We start from the raw sequence: 16959 nt of genomic DNA, 5'->3' as shown, positions 1-16959 counted from the left end.
CGCGCGGCAGGTAGCCTAGGCAGCCAGTATTGCTCTGCAGTGGTTTAAATGCACGTGGATACGCGAAGGATGACGTGTCTCGGACCTCGAGGGGCTCGAAAGCTTCCCGCCCCGGAAAGTGTTTCACGAAAGTGTTTCTCCGCGAGCTCCGGGTTCTGAGGCTTTCTGAAACATCTCTTTGATCTCATAGCAGCTCTTGAGTGTTCACTGGTGCATACAACAGCTGCTAGTTTTTAGATTTGGAGCAAACAAATAAAATACACTGGATGTGGTGTTGTAATGCTTTGAAGCAGAAAATAATTATTCAGTGACCTTGATGATTATTTAATTGGGACCCGTTTCATCAAACAGACAAGTGTGATTTAATATGTACCGCTGGGTGGCAGCAGAAAGCTACATCCAAAATAATTGCTATGCCGATAGTCTGTGGGCGTGGGGTGTCCCTTATTACTCATTAACTAACTACTTTATATATCTTTTAAGAAATGTATACATCTTTTGACTATTAAAATTTGGATACCTCAACCAGTATAATGTATCCTGGTAAACAAAATAGTTACAACAATTTAATTATTTTTTAATTACTGGATACATGTAGTCTTTTGGTATTAGCTATCCAGATGATCAGTGGAGAATTGTTTGATATTGGTGCATATATTTACTAAATGATGAGTCAGAACGGCCAGACACAGGAACAGTTTTTTTTCCTCAGACAATCCATCCCATGAACACTTTACAATAATCTTGGATCACACAACACTATTTGCATTTCCTATTTAAAACCATACTTGTTTACATTTAAAATTTGCACACATCATACCAGTACACCATAATTGTTTTTTTGTTTTTTGTTTTTTTTGTATTGTCTATATTGTATATATTTACATTATTCTTTTTTATTATCAGTGTCTTGTCGCTGTCATTCTGTTGCACTGTGGCAATTCTGTCACTAAAAATAATTATTTGAATGTGTAAACATACAGGGCAATAAAGCTCATTCTGAAGAATAATTATTCTAATTCTGATTTAGGTATATAGTAATTTATACTATAGTGTTACTCTATTTATAAAAAAACAAAAAAAAAACAAGCCCATAGTTTGATTATAGTGGCTGCCGCAGGTGAATGTAAATGGACTAATTTCGGCAATTAAGAGTATAGAGCTTTGGTGTGTATTAAACATGAAAGCACTTCAGTTTGTTGCAATTTCATATCATTCTAATGACAGAAAATTAGCATCAATCTACAGTATTATGGATGTGCAATCCTCAGGAGCTAATAACCATTAGAGCTCATTATTGTGAAAGTAGATGTAAAACAAGAATTATATTACAAAAAGAAGGAACATAAATTGAATGCTAAAGTTAATTTTAATGACTATGTGTAAAATCATAGTTAGAAGAGAAGTCAGGGAAGATCACAGCAGTTTAGAGAGTTCACTGGCCTACTGATTGTAATGTAATATCATGAGAGTAAGAGTGACTAAAACTGGTCTCAGATCAACATGTATCAGTATGAATCTATTCTGTATTAGTCTGAGCAGTTTATATCATTCATTCAGGTTGAAAGAACACAACTTTGTTATCCAGTAATTGTTTAGGCTATTTATTTTTGGAACAAGATGAGGAGAAGTATTTAATAATCAGCTGCATTGGGATTTAGATGAGCTATGATGCTGCTCTATTCGTTTTGGTTGGTAAAGTGTTGAGTATGTGCTTAGATTTAGGGTTGAGTTGTACTCTATTTTGCAGTTGGTGTAACGAGACTCTTTTCTTTTGCACTTCCTGCTACACCAAATAAATGGCATTTAGTGTGCTGTTGCTAGCTATAATTAACTGCATTACTTTGTTTTTTTTTTTTTTAAATGCATTACAGTGGACATGTTAAAAGTATTCTCCAGTTGTATTCAGGCTCCTAAAGTCGATAATGTTTCCACTGCAGTGTAAAGAAAACTCACCGTAAACCAATATCCAATTGATTTAAGGAATTAAATGTATTTTCTATCATAGAAAAGGCTATGTCAAGATCCTTGATAGCACACTAGATCTTTTTGTCCAGTGGACGGTGCTGTGACTACTTAACCCATTATTACTCAAGTGCCTTCCTCAATGGTCAGAACATTGCCAAGCAGCCCAACGTGTAGCAACAAGTCACATAGGCTATTTCCTCAGCGAAGATTTCCCTTCACACCCCGGAGTCAAAAGTTTCAAAAGCGAAACATTATATATCAGCATAGGGAACAGCAGTAAAAGATAATACTGATGGATTAATCTCTCAAATATTTCTTCGTTATCTGTTGTCGAGCCATCCAGATGTGCTGACACACAGACGCTCACCCCTCCCATTCGATTCAAATCTTATCCGATGCTATGCGTACGCGCGCGTATGTGCGCGACAGGAGCAGATTTGACAGTAGGCTATCTCACCGCGCTGCGCGAGAGACCACCGAGAGCAACAAGAACACGCAAACGAGGGTCAACGGGAACCGACAGCGCACCATAGAGGTAAAACACCACATCCACGTCCACCTTTACATTTAGTCGGACTAACCGTGGCACACGGAATCATGAGTTGAGTCTATTTGTCAATACAGAAAGTGGTGACCGAACGCCGCGAGCATTCTATGAATCAAACCGTTAACGCTTTTATTCAAACCAAGGAGCCGGAGGACGCCGCTCTCGTGATATCGCGAAATTGTGTATGTACAGCATTACTGCTGCCTCAAACACGGCTGTTTTTGGTCTGAAAGACACGAGAGCACAGCTGGTGTGTTACTGAGTCAGAGATATCCGTGTCAATATAATCTCCTCAAATCCATTAGACGCATGGGTTTAAATATTAGTAATGGCATTATTCACTCTAACGTCTCTTTATTGCTCTGCTGAGCGACTGGCTCGTTTTCACACGTAGACAGCCGACGCGCGACATCATAACAGGTAGTTATTTCATGTTTACAGGAGATGTGTGTGCCATAAACTGAAGTCCGATGCAGAAAGCGTCGCGGTTTTTTTTTTCTCTGTGGAGACAGGTTAACGTAATGTTTTGGGGCAAGTGGGCGATTTAATTGCATTAACGGCAAGGAAGGTGATAACAGAGTGTCGCCTAAACGAATGATTGTGAGCGCAACGAATGCGCAGCTGTGAACACACGCGCAACAGTCAGCGAGTTCATGCATCTCTCAAAGCCCTGACAGCGACCGTCTGTGGATCATGTCAGATGGGCTTGTATCGATCTTGAGCTCTAATGGGCTTCACCGTCTGCTTAAGGGCCAATGGCGTGCCTCTCGTTATTTTGTCTGGATCTATTGTTGTGCAAAAATAAATTCCTAAGTATGACCTGGATGCATTTTGTGTGATAAGCCTAAGTTTTCACTTTATGTATTAAAATGCATTTGGATATGTGATTCTGTGAGGTTTAAAGTAAAATCTAATGGTGCCGATGGTATCTATTCTCTCTCTCTCTCTCTCTCTCTCTCTCTCTCTCTCTCTCTCTCTCTCTCTCTCTCTCTCTCTCTATATATATATATATATATATATAGGAGTAACAGATGTATTAGAAAAATAAGACATTTTAAAAAGAAGTAGTTTAGCATAATGTTTCGTTATTATTTAAAAAAAAAGGTAAAAATTTGTTTGAAAATTTGACTAATATGTGAAATATTTGAAAACTTTTGTACATTTTTCAAATCAATTTGCAGTTTTTCTCTGTGACAGAAAATAACAATTAAATTTGAGGTATTCAAGGTTTAAAAATGTTGGTACTTTTTCTTGTTTATTAGACCACGTTTTATACATGAAATCAGCATGAACACAAAGATCACAAGATCTTGTGTTTTAGAAGATTCTTTTTATCACCTCAGATATCCTTTTCCAATGACCCTTAATGCTGTTATGCAATAGACTAAATAATCCCCTGTTGTTGTTAACCGTCTTTTGGTTTGTGCTGTGGTTTCTTTTGTTGGCCTCAATGCTCAGCACAATCAAAACAGAGGAAGTGAATTTGCTATGAACGCTATAGTTTATAGAGCTTTAAAATGAAAGCAGAAGTCGTCTCTTTGGGAATCAATACCGTTAACTGCCATTGAGCAATGCTTTCTCTGTTTCAGAGCTGACTTGGCACAAAGGAGGAGACGAGTGCTGTGAAAACCGTGTCAACCGCACAGCCATGGCCTCGAAGCTCAATCCAAATGTCCTTTACGTCCGCGAGCCCCGGGAGTCCCTGACCTCTCCGGACCTTCAAGCCGAGGCGGGTGACGAATCATCGGACAGTGATGGGGAGCCTGAGGAGACCTCGCACAAGCTCATCCGAAAAGTGTCCACTTCTGGTCAGATTCGAGCCAAGGTTGTTCACTTTTTTTTTTACTACTACAATTATGCTTAGTACATATTTATTTATTTGTTTTCTGTGAGAAAAGTGGCTGGAGTCGCACTTTGATACCCCAAAAGATGAAGTACTCATTAACAAGTGTGCACAAACACACACACAGAGACATTGTATAGCCAAAGCTGCAGTACATATTGATCCAGGGGACAGTCACTGATGGCTCAGAATCAGTCAATACTTGGCATACTATGACTAGTACAGTGTATGTACAATATCACTGTCAGTTTGTACTAATGTTTATTACTGAAAGGACAAAAGGATGTGAGACAGTCATGAGCAATCTTATTATGCTACACAAGACCGCATCTAGTCTACAGAGTGGATGCACATGTAATTTTGTTCATCAAAAGCCCAAGTGCTATTGATTAATTGGTTATTAGTTTGAAGCTGAAAGATTGTATGTCCTGACAAAGAGGGGAATTTGGTGTAGAGGTCAGTCTGTTCATGAACATACTGAGGGCTAAGCTGACCCTTGACCCCTCACACGTCCCTGTTTATTGTGTCAGCTTTGTGTTGTATTTTGATTAGATGAGAACAGCAGAATTGTTCGAATTGTTGAGCAGACAGAGTGAAAAATTCCCTATATAAATGTTTATATATAGCTATCCATGTCGGAAGAATATGGAAGGCCATAGGATAAAAAGGTTATTGTGACTTTTTATCCCACAATTCATTGCTTATTTTTTTATTATATCTCAAATTTCAGACTTTCTTTCTCACAATGTAGAATTGAGAGATATAAACTCAGAATTCTGACTTCTTGTCTCACAATTCTCACAATTTTTTCGCTTCCACCAAAAATACAAATAAAAAAGGGTCATTTTAAACCACAGTTCCCTTTTTTTCTAAGTTCTAAGTTCTTCTCAGAAATGCACATTTATATCTTTTTACATGAATGAGATGTAAAGATCAGAGGTTAACGTGCAATTGTGACTTTTATATCTTGCAATTCTGAGAAAAAAAAGTCTAAATTGTGAGATAAAAAGTTGCAATTAACTTTTTGTATTTTTTATCCTGTGGTAGAAAGCTTCCACAAAAGAATAAGACTTGAATACAGACCCTGCAGGCAAAAAGTGTAGCAGAATTTAGTACCTCACCTGTGTTCCCACCCCCCACAATTCAGTATTCATGTATCAGGTGACCTTTCTCCTTTGACCCATGTGAGTGTTAAAAGTGACTGGAACAGTGAGGCCACCTGTTTTATAGCCTGAGAGTTGGGTGTCATTATGACAGAACAATGTGAGGTTATAGATGTCTCTGTCTTCTACAGTTAGGCTCAGCAGTCACTTAGTAACTAGCTATTTATTTCTGTGACACTGTTTGGCCTTGGCCCATTGAACAACTTTTTTACATTTAACACTCTGTAATGCTACTCACAGAGTGCAAAGGTTTATTGCACTGCCACCATAATAAATCATATAAAGCTTTGTTGGATCATTTCTAGAAGATCCATTGAAAACAGATCTCAGATCAGGCCTTAAACGCCATTGCTTGAGTGTTTCATCTTTGCCTGATCTCTGTTAAAAAGCTGAAACTGACCTCAGATCAGTTAAACCATCTGATCTGCTTAGTGTAAGCAGATCTCAAATAAGCAATGGCTTTGTGTACATGGACATTTAGATCATAGTTATAATAAGATGAACCTGATCCCAGATCAGCACATGTCAGTCATATTTATCTTGACAGTGCGGTTGATGAAATTAGCCGAATATTAGTCAGTATCAGCAAGCCAGTGAAGCTGAACTAATCGAATCTGGCAATTACACAGATGCCAATTAAGTTAACATTTTCATTTAGTCAAATAGTGTCTAATACTTTGCTGATACTTGATGTGAAAGCTCTTTTATATTTTTCTTTTTGTACAACCTGGAACATTTGAAATTGTTTGGGATCCATAATGTAACCAGTTGTGCTGATTAATAATTTTTTGGAAACCTTGATTCTTTTTCAGCGTTCTTTAAAAACAAACCACAACAACATCCAAAAGAAAAAACCTACTGATGGCCTGCTTTTTATTTGTTTGTGAAATTTTCAGACTTAAAAGTAATACAACAAATAGAACTTCATAGAAATCAATTGCGAATTGTATCTTTAATTTTTACTTTTTCTGCATACACATAAACCTTGACAGAAAATAAGGATATTTTTACAAGCACTTACCATATTACTTGAGAGAGGCATAGAACTTTCACTCTATATTTTACATTATCGGACCTTAGGATTTGTACACAGCATGTAATGATCTGAATCATTGTACACTGCTTCACGAGCTAGCCCTGTGTAACCAGACTTCTGATTTGCGGCATGAACTATGATCCACAACGCAGCTTTATCTGACCAAACCAACAGAAAGAGACCGTCTGATCAACCACTGTTGGTTTTTGATTTATGTATCATTTAGGAGTAAATTTACACGCAGTAGATCATATTGAAAGAATTAATGAATTATTCTCTGTGAAGCATGTGTTGTAACTGCAAACTCTACTCAAAAAATCTGTGTGTACTTGTATCCTGAGGTCATCTAAAGCCAGTAAGTCAGACAGGAAATGGTGATTTTAGTCAGCACTTACTATTTTTATCTGCAGCATCAGACAGTAAATAAACGGTCATCGGCGGTCTGTTGGAGGGTCATCAGATGTCGAGCGCGGCTAATGACAGGCTAATGCTGCTTAGCAGAATTTGACTTTCAGTACATTATGTGCCTGATGAAAATTAATTGTATGTTTGCTTAGATTGATGTCAGCAAACCCTGCATGCTTCTTCCTCTTGCTCATTAGTGATTTCCCCTTCATTAGCATACTTGTTAAACCCTGCTAAGCATTATGAAGTGTGACATGTCATTTCAGCCAGACTGCATTTGTTACCTGTTGCTGCTCTGCACACACTGACATTTAAATGTGTAAAATCACAGTTAACGTGTTGTGAGTTTGTAAATGTCTTAGACAGTTACCCCATATGAGTGTTTTGATAATCACCTTTAAATAGAAAAGTAAATGTATTTTATTAACTTAAACATGTATTTTAATATACTACAGTATGTTTGACGTGCTGGATGTTAAAAATAGATAAGATGATGTTTAGGTTGAAATCAGTATTTTTTTATTTAACAAGGGCGCATTAAATTAATCAAAATCTAATAAACACATTTACTATTTTAAATAATCTCTGTACTCACTAGTAATCTCTTTCTTTACAAATCTGTGTAGAGAGAAAAATGAGACTAAATGAGATAGCAGTAAACAGAGGAGGAAGTATGCAGGGGTCTTGTATGTGTTTATGAATTAGGAAAAAGAAGAGAGTAACAGTGATGTGTCTACATATATCCTGTAACAGGTTTCCTCTGAGGGTCACGTTTATCAGTGCACACTGTCAGTACTCTCTGTGTGTTAGATGGCCCTGTTCTCTTTCTTCCTCTCCAAGGGGTTAAGAATTACATAAGACTCTATCTCTCTCGCTGACCTTTTTGTTAGTGCTATCATTAATTTTGTGTGCTGAAACTGGAGGCAGGCAAGAAGGGAAAGTATGTGTGTTGTTGAGTTTTGTGTTTGTTAGATGAGAGACAGAGTGTGTCCATTCAGTCCATTTGCTGTGAGGCAGAATGACACAAGACAAATTCAGTCGAAGTTTAAGATGAGAATCGGGGCAGAATTTCATGGAATGAAAGCACACTGTAGTTAAGAGTTTAAAAAAGAGAAGTAAACTGTACAATCACTGCAGAGGAACGTGTGACACTGAGGAAATGTATAAATATAACATTATAAATATATACTTTACTGTATGTATGTATGTGTGTATATATATATATATAATTTTTATTTTATTTTTTAATTAAATGTGGTTTATGGTTATGTCAAAAACTTTTTTTTGGCAAATTTATCTTAAATTTATCTATTTTTGGCAAATTTATTTTAATGGTGCATCCTCATTTCCTCTATTTTTACATTTAGATTAGATTTACATTTGGCATTGTCTAACACTTAAGTTAAAAACACTTGTAAGTAGCACTGTTAATTGTAATCCTGAACATCCCAAAATGTTCAAATTTTTTTCATGCTGTACACTATAATGTTTTGATGATTTTTTTCACTACTGATTTTGATGTTAAGTAATTCAATTCTAATTTATAGAAAAAATAGTGTGGTGTGTATTTTAATAGTGCATCCCTAGCCACATCATTATGTTCTTACTGGTTTTAGTGATTCTGCATTAGAAAACTTTGTCCAAGAACACTGTAACAATTTGAGGCAGTTGTCCTCTGTCTTTTAAGAAGACTAAGAAATGCAGACCATGTGGATGTTGATGTTGAAGGGCACTGTGAATGTTTCTTGGACTCCTGGGTGTTTCTGTTTGAACATTCATGTGGATGACACTGAAGACCAACTGTATTCATTGGGAGGAAAAGGTCAAGGGTTACGGTGTGTGTGTGTGTGTGTGTGTGTGTGTGTGTGTGTGTGTGTGTGTGTGTGTGTGACTGAGAGTAACCCGGAGTGAGTTTAGTCTCGCACTAATGGCTGTTTAATGGTTTGGGTAACATGAGATTTCATAGTTAATTTTGGATGGCCAAGGTTGCCTGTTTTCTGGTATCACCTGCTAAACTATGTCAGATATTTCCAAGACAGAAAGAAAACAGCTGTGACAGCTGAGCTTTCAAGAAACTTTCTAACCATCATCTCTGCTCCACTTATTTTGTCTAAACTGGCTTTTTAGCTTTAGGATACTGTATATAGACAGGATGTCATAATCAAATTAGAACAATTACAGAACCTTGTTTTCTAATTAACATCGCATTATATTTTATAGGCTGTCTGATAAGTTGATTGTCTTTAATAAGTTAAAAGTAATTAGAAGCAAAGACAGCCTGTATGTATGTATCTCTGTCTCTCATCTCGTTCAGTAGAAGCTTTAAACCCCTTTTGTATTGATGTCCTGTCACAGTGGATTCTGTGGGTCTCTATACAGAAAGACTCTAATACTCAAATACGTTATTGTGAAGGACAAAGAGAGAGAGAGAGCAAGATGCCGGACAGACAGAGGGAACTAGAAGTCGCAGATGGGAGACTTTAATGCATAGAAATATTTTTCATGAACTCATTCTCCTTATATCTCCCCCAAAAATCCATCAGTTATTTACTCACACTCATGTTGTTGAAATCTTTATGCTATTTTTTGACTTATTCCTATCAGAAGCTTCAGAATGCTTAGAGTAAATCATATGGACTGTGTTGTTTTCCCAGCCACTATGAACTTGTGTAACAAGCATATGGATTTGGAATAACATGAGTAAATGATGAGTATAAATTAATTGAGTCAACAGATTTTTATTCATGGATGAACTAAATCCTAATTTCAAAGCCCTTCTTCAGCTCCTGATCATTTAACACTTGTTTTACTTTTTGCGTTCACCTTGCAGTACCTGACTTATCTCTTTCTTATTCTAGCTTGTCTTTCACTCTCTTCTCATCCCTTTCTTTTTCTCTCCTTCTCTCTCTTTCTAGGTTAAACTTGAAAACCTAATTAGAAAAGCATCGTCCATCATTGCCTTGACAGTCCATTAAGGCAATGGAGCGGAGAGAGGGAGAAGAGAAAGGAGAGAGAGATAGTGAGACAGTGTGAGAGAGAGAGAAAGAGAGGCTGACAGAGGCCTGAAGGATCTCTGGTTTGTCCAGAAGGTTCAGGGAACAGAAAGACTGCAGAGCATTTAAATAACAGGACTAGCTGTCGAACGTGTCTGTGTTTGAGAGAGAGGGCGAGATATGTGTGTTTACTAATGTAAAGGTTTTTAACTAAAAAATGAAGAGCACCGGGAATAAGAGATGAAAATCGTAAGGAATTTAATGATTGCAGTCTGATTTCGATCCATTAAAGATTGGCATTAACTGATTAAAGATTCTTTTAGTACTTTTTAGAGAAAAACAAAATGATGAAAAAATGCATCTGCATTGCCAAAAGACTACATAATTATAGCAGAATGTTTACACAGGCTAGACTTTTTATTGCTTTTCATGTATAAAATTTATTTTTTCAAAGCATAATTGCAGTCCCAAAATTGGCCTCAGCTTTATATTACATAACAGTACTTAAACCAAAATGTAATGTTTCATTCAAGCATTCATTAATTCTCCTAAGAGTGCTTAATTTTGAGAATCTGATGAGTTTTTTAGACTTCATGTTTTTGATTTACTAAAAAAATAGTTCTTTGGTCAGTTAATGTTTATTTGTCATTAATCGATTGGAATGTACTGATCACTATATGTTTTTGATTGAGTCGGCTCACAGTCGTTCTTTCTGGAAATCTGGCTACACTAGTTTTGGTGTACTGTAATTGATTCACTAAAAAGAACCAGCTCATATGAGTCATTTGATCATTCATGAATCATTATACAGTGGTCATATTAGCTGTGTCTCATTTTGAGGGCTGGAATTTCTAGAGGTCTGTCTTTCTTTCTTTCTTTCTTTCTTACTTTCTTTCTTTCTTTCTTTCTTCTTGCCATCATTCTGTTATAGTGAGCGGTGAGCGCTAAGCGATGTAACATTGGTTAAGACACACCTGTATAAATTTTTTTGCTCATCTTGATCCACACACATACACACGCACACACTAGCAGTCCTTTATCCTCTGGAGAAAGAGTCCACCGTAATGAGCCCTGTCTTTCTCACATTGTGAGGGCACATGTTTGAGAGAGACAGGTGGCAGAGAGAGCAGAGGACAAGTGAATGAGAGGCACAGATGCAGCAGGTAGCTTTTAGCTCTGTTCTAATCATCACAGCTGCCCAGGGGAACCCAGCACATGCTGTCTACTGAGCTTCTTTGTTACACACAATCCAGGTGCGATAAACTGACAAGTGATAAATCAAATCTCCAATCTACCTCTTTGTGAGTTGTTTGGTTTCTATTTTGAAATTGTCATTGGTTCAAACATGTAACTGTATGTTAAATGTTAATTATGTTTTGACTGACTGTCAGTTTGTCACTATATGCAGCCTTTATTTTTTGCTTTCAAAAAATTAAATGCTGGAAACTTCACTGGAAAGAAGTGAAATGAATGAGCCCAGTCACAAAGTTGAATGTGTGTCCGTGAAAAAGAGGAAGAATTAGCTACTGGGTTGTTAGTTTGATTGATAGTAGAGTGTGCATGTCAGTTTCCATCTCTCTTCTTTGCTAATGAAGACAGATAGCACATGTCATAACACAGCATCAGTCATGATGAGCACACAGACACACGCGTAGCAGCAATAGCATCTCCAGTCAGGACAAAATGGAAGCCATCAGGCCATGTTGACGCCCACTCACATTCTCTCATCTATTCTTTTCATAATTTCAATGAAGAAAACCGAAGCAGGAAGGAAGTCTACTTCTGTGTTTCCTTTTTTGACACTCTCTGCATTTCAGAGCATGTTTTTGCTGCTAAAAATAGCTGCGGAGGGTTTTGATTCACGCTACACACTCCACAAAACAGGAAGCGTCCAAGGGTTTATACTTCAGTCAGAACAGTGAAGCTCAACTTAGTGTAGACAGAGTTTAGTCAGGTGTTTTTTTTTTTATCAGTCACCTTTTTAGCAACATTGAATGCCTTTTTACTTGTTCGTTCTTTCTTTTTTTCTTTCTTCTCTCAGATCTATTGATGATCACGGATGGTTTTCCCGGTATGAGTAATGCTCTTGCAGGGACACTGATCCTAGGTCAGATATGACTGTAGCTCAATCATTATTGTCAAATGTTATTAATATGTTTACAGCACTGGTTCCATACTACTGTATGCATTAGGGCTGCACAGTTTACTTACTGTATGTTACAGCAGTATTGCAGTGTCTCTGTAGCTACACCGTAGCCTGATGTGCACTTCATGCATACATAGCATTATACATCGTCCAACAATGTTCTTCTCTTGTTGTCTCCTTTTTGTAGTTTTAAATAATGATTTGATATTTATTTGCCAGCCATCATGGCTATAATCCTTATCCGACAAGCCGCTTCTTCTTCGGCTTTTGTCGTGGTACTGCTGGTTACAAAAGCAACATGCACGTGGACACTGCAGACTAGGACAACAACGCAGAAGTATAAATGAAATATGGCATAAAGGCTATGGTGTAGGTATGTTGCAGAAGTATAAATCAGCCTTAAGCTGTGTTTATGATCAATATGCATAATAGTGACTGTAAAATATGTATTTTAGGTATGGAAATTAAATATTTTCCGTTTATATATTTGGGATATGGTCATTGCACAACTGTGGGCACTACTTTAACCACCAACCACACCCCAGTCCCCCGCCCTCACCCACTGTCCTCTTTTTGGAAAGCTAAAAATATGGTCAATATGGTTCATGCACGCACAAAACTACTAGGGTGGTACCTTTATGTTTCACAGACACACCCGGAAATTAATGTTGCATTGCTTTGATTGTTAAGATAATGTAAACCCATGAGGCAAGAAAAACTTAAAAGCATATTCATATATCTTAAATCTTCTGGTTACATGAGCCTAAGCTCTTTTCAATAAAATCCATGCAAAAGTTAATATCAGATCATTTTAAAATACAGTTTAGGATGTCCCGAATATTCTTCAGTTTTATGCAAAACAGAAATACAACAAATAGAATATCAGTTCTCTGTCATATGGCCAAATGTATTTATTTATTTTCTAGCATAGCTGTGTTTGACACAAGAAAACTATAACAACATTTCTTACAAGATAACACGATGTAACCTCCCTCTCACTTGAAATATGTCCCTACATTAAGTCCTTGAATTTGAGTGTATTGGACCTGGAAAGTCATTGAAAGGTCCTTGAATATGAAGTGAATTAAGGTGTGAGAACCCTGTTTACTGTAAACAAATCTACCCTTAATTTTTCTGTGAAAACTGAATTGCAATTTGTGAAAGTAAAGAAATTAAAAGAAACAAACAGAACTATATATATATATATATATATATATATATATATATATATATATATATATATATATATATATATATATATATATATATATATATATTTATTTATTTATTTTTATTTTTATTTTTTATTACAACTGTACATTTAAAAGTTGATCAAAACAATTATAGAGGTTCACTCTCATAAAAAAAACTAGAAGCTGTATCTTTGTATGTTATTTACCTCTAGGTGAAACATACAGTATTAGTCCCTAAAGTGTACTGATTAGTACCTTTTGAAAGGGTACTGCTCCAGCGACATCTTTTTTCCTTTTTTCTGATCGTAATGCTACTTGATATCATGATACTTTTGCTAATATAGTAACACGACTATAGATAAACAGTTTCAGATTGTCCTTTTCTTGTAAACATCCGGTTATGAAAAAAGACATCTGAGATCAAAGATCTGCACCGTTGCTCTGAAAAATAGGCACAGAGGGTCTGAAGTGGGGATGAATGACCTTAATCTAGACGTCATAAAATGTTGGTTTTGTGGGCATGGGCAGTGACAGAGTAATATGCCCCTGATGGTGACAGTCTACACATTCATGCAGGCAAAAAGCTGGGGGGGGGGTCACAACGGAAGAATGAGTTATCGTTTTTTTACACCGTCACTCTGGTCCACATGAGGAGTTTTAGAGAGAGAGACAGACCTCTTCTCTAATCAAAGGCCATTGTTCTGTGCCCAGCTCTTGTCCAGTATAAAAGCTCTCAGTGGTGGTCACATGCATCAGCACTGCACCAAACAACACTGCAGTGTAAACAGAGGACACACGCAAGCCTTGCGCACACACATATATACCTGTGTGAAAACCTTAATTCACACTGAAAACAAACATTTGAGCACAGATGCATGCAAGCTAGATGTGTGCCCCGACGATCTGGATTCAGAAAGAAGCACATCAATATCTTGATGATGTTTAGAGTTGTCTGGTTTGAACACATGCAACAATGCCAACTGGTTTAGCAATGTTAGGTCACCCATTACTACAGCAATGACATGTTGTCAAAATAGAGCTCTTTGGGTCGCAAGGTAGAGATCAGTAGTAGTGCAACGGATCACAAAAGTCACGGTTCAGACCATATTACGAATTTTGAGTCACGGATCTGAGAATTTTTGGGATCAGCAAATTACAAAAATGACATGCATGGATGAATATGACATAAAGTTACTAATAAAGTAAGTAACACTAGTATTCAGGTGCAGAAATGCAATAATTGTAAAATACCCCAATGGTGCTCTTCACTGCATAAGTTAAGTATAGCAGACAGAAGCAGGTACAGTATTTATAGGCTGCTGTCTCTTTAAGACCAAATGCATGTGCCTAATATACTGACACACATCCGCTTTCTTTCTCAGCTGTTTTGGTTCACTTAAGACATAACTGACTGTGTTTACCAGAATAATTGCCCAAATGGGTATTTTAACATAACTTTGTATGTTTCTGTTCAAATAGAGTGAAAGAGGAATCAATCTGTGTGAATCAGTCTCTCTCTTTCTCTCTCTCTCTCTTTATGTGTGTGCTTGCTTTGGATGTGAGTGGTAGCAGTAGAAAACAGTGTGCATGTTCTCTTTTGCTTGAATGGTTTAACATTTTTGAATTGGTAAATTTGCAAGACAAAACACATGCAAACTATAAACTTTAACTCTGTGATGGTTTAATTTAACAGTTAATCCGTCAATCGCATGCATGCCAAACCGCGGGGTCTGGTCCGTACGGATCACGGATCATCTACGATCAGTGCTTCTATATCCAGTGTTGGGCAGCATCTAATTACAAGAAATTTAGTTAATTTAATAATATTACTTGAAAGTGAAGTGACATTCAGCCAAGTATGGTGACCCATACTCAGAATTTGTGCTCTGCATTTAACCCATCCGAAATGCACACACACAGAGCAGTGAACACACACACACACACACACTGTGAGCACACACCCGGAGCAGTGGGCAGCCATTTATGCTGCGGCGCCCGGGGAGCAGTTGGGGGTTCGATGCCTTGCTCAAGGGCACCTAAATCGTGGTATTGAAGGTGGAGAGAGAACTGTACATGCACTCCCCCCACCCACAATTCCGTCCGGCCCGAGACTAGAACCTACAACCCTTCAATTGGGAGTCCAACCCTCTAACCATTAGGCCACGACTTCCCCTGAAGCAACTAGTAGTGTAACCAATTACTAATAAGATTTCAGTAGTAATGTAACAGTTACAATCCATAAAACAGCTTAGTTACTTTTGATGCCTCAACCTTGATTTAAAATCCAACAATAGTTCCTAGATTTATTGTCATAATTTTCATGACTCGCACATGCATGTGATGTCCCCAGAGCAGCAGGCAAGCTGGGAATATGGAAAAGCTTACATTCAGCAGATAGAAATAATGCATTATATTGATTGTGTTAGGGAAAAGATGATCTGATCACTGCTGTGTAAGTTGGCTTTACTTTACTATGGTTTACATCCCTCCCTCCCACACCCCTCTGATCAGCATTTGGTACATTATATTACTGTAATTAAAAATCTTTTTGGAAAATTAAACCGTTTCTTAAAAGCTTATGTGATTTGATGAAGTAAAGTAAAGTAACAATATTTCTTTTGAAAGGAGTAACTAGTAATGAGTAATGTATTACATTCTTTGAGTAACTACACCAACACTGTCTATATCTGGGCCATTGTCATCAGTACATCCAGGAAGTGGTTTTTGGTTTCATTTGCAAAGAAGTTTCGTACTGTTCTTCTTTCTCTCTTTCTCTTGTTTTCTCTCTCCTCCATTAAGCATTGCTAGCAGGTCAGTCATTTTTATGCTGGTGCAGGTCTATTTGTGGCTGTGGTCATGTCTGCAGGAAGATGGTTTTAGTGTGCTTGTTATATCCTGTGACGTTCCAACAGAATCAAGTCCAAAAGTGATCATACTGAGAGATGCACAGAAAGATAGAGAGAAGGATTTGGCTAGATGAGGGAAACAGACTGAAAGCAAGCGGGGTGCCATGACATTGTGGTCAGATTTCCCAGAATGCTACAGTTGACAGGAGGTGTGAAGTAACAGAAGGTTTGCTCATCATGTCTAATAGATAGGGTGAATGCAATTATATGACATGCTTAAAACTCAATGCAGATGTTTAGTAATATGCACACAGTTCAAGTTCAAGTGTCCTACTTTACCTGTATTCACCTTGAAGGTGAAACTGACGCTCTCTTGCAGGTCATAGTTACTGCATGAGCTAGAAGAAATGATGGAAAGGGAAATTAGAAAATGATGATAAATGTGACAAAAATAAATGTGACTATGAATGAGACCAAAAAATAGAACATGTGGTGACCGACCCAGATTTTAAAGGTGACGTATCATGAAAATCTGACATTTTCCGTGTGTAAGTGCTATAATTGGGTTTATCTACCAGCCCAGGAAATCTGAAAATGAACAACCCAGTAATTTATTTTTATTTTTTGGTAAGCCTTAAGCTTGTAAAAAATAATGTGCCACTCAGAATTCCCTTCTCCTGTGACGTAGGTTCATATTATAATTTTAGATTTCAAAGTGACAGACATTATAATAAAAACCAAGCAGATATTTTTGTAGCAGAGCATCTGATGTAGGAGCTGTAGAGGCACAGCCCTATTCTGTAAAAGAGGGTGGGAGCA

General features: G+C 37.3%; 1 protein-coding gene across 2 annotated transcripts in view; it reads left to right on the top strand.

Annotated features, from left to right (window-relative positions):
- Window positions 1–2183: 2183 nt before the first annotated feature.
- Window positions 2184–16959, top strand: part of LOC113105725 (diacylglycerol kinase delta) — a 60320-nt gene continuing 45544 nt past the window's right edge. Inside the window, exons 1-2 of one of the 2 annotated variants that reach the window (XM_026266977.1) lie at window positions 2184–2503; window positions 4105–4340. In XM_026266977.1, the coding sequence (XP_026122762.1) occupies window positions 4164–4340 (177 nt within the window). In that variant the 5' untranslated portion in view covers window positions 2184–2503; window positions 4105–4163. Of the gene's footprint in view, window positions 2504–2678; window positions 2936–4104; window positions 4341–16959 lie in introns of those variants that run through there. The other variant, XM_026266978.1, reaches the window with a different exon arrangement.

The sequence above is a fragment of the Carassius auratus genome, chromosome 7, assembly GCF_003368295.1.
Source record: "Carassius auratus strain Wakin chromosome 7, ASM336829v1, whole genome shotgun sequence".
NCBI lineage: Eukaryota > Metazoa > Chordata > Actinopteri > Cypriniformes > Cyprinidae > Carassius > Carassius auratus.
The sequence above is the reverse complement of the archived record's forward strand: the minus strand, read 5'-3'. Positions and strand labels throughout refer to the sequence as shown.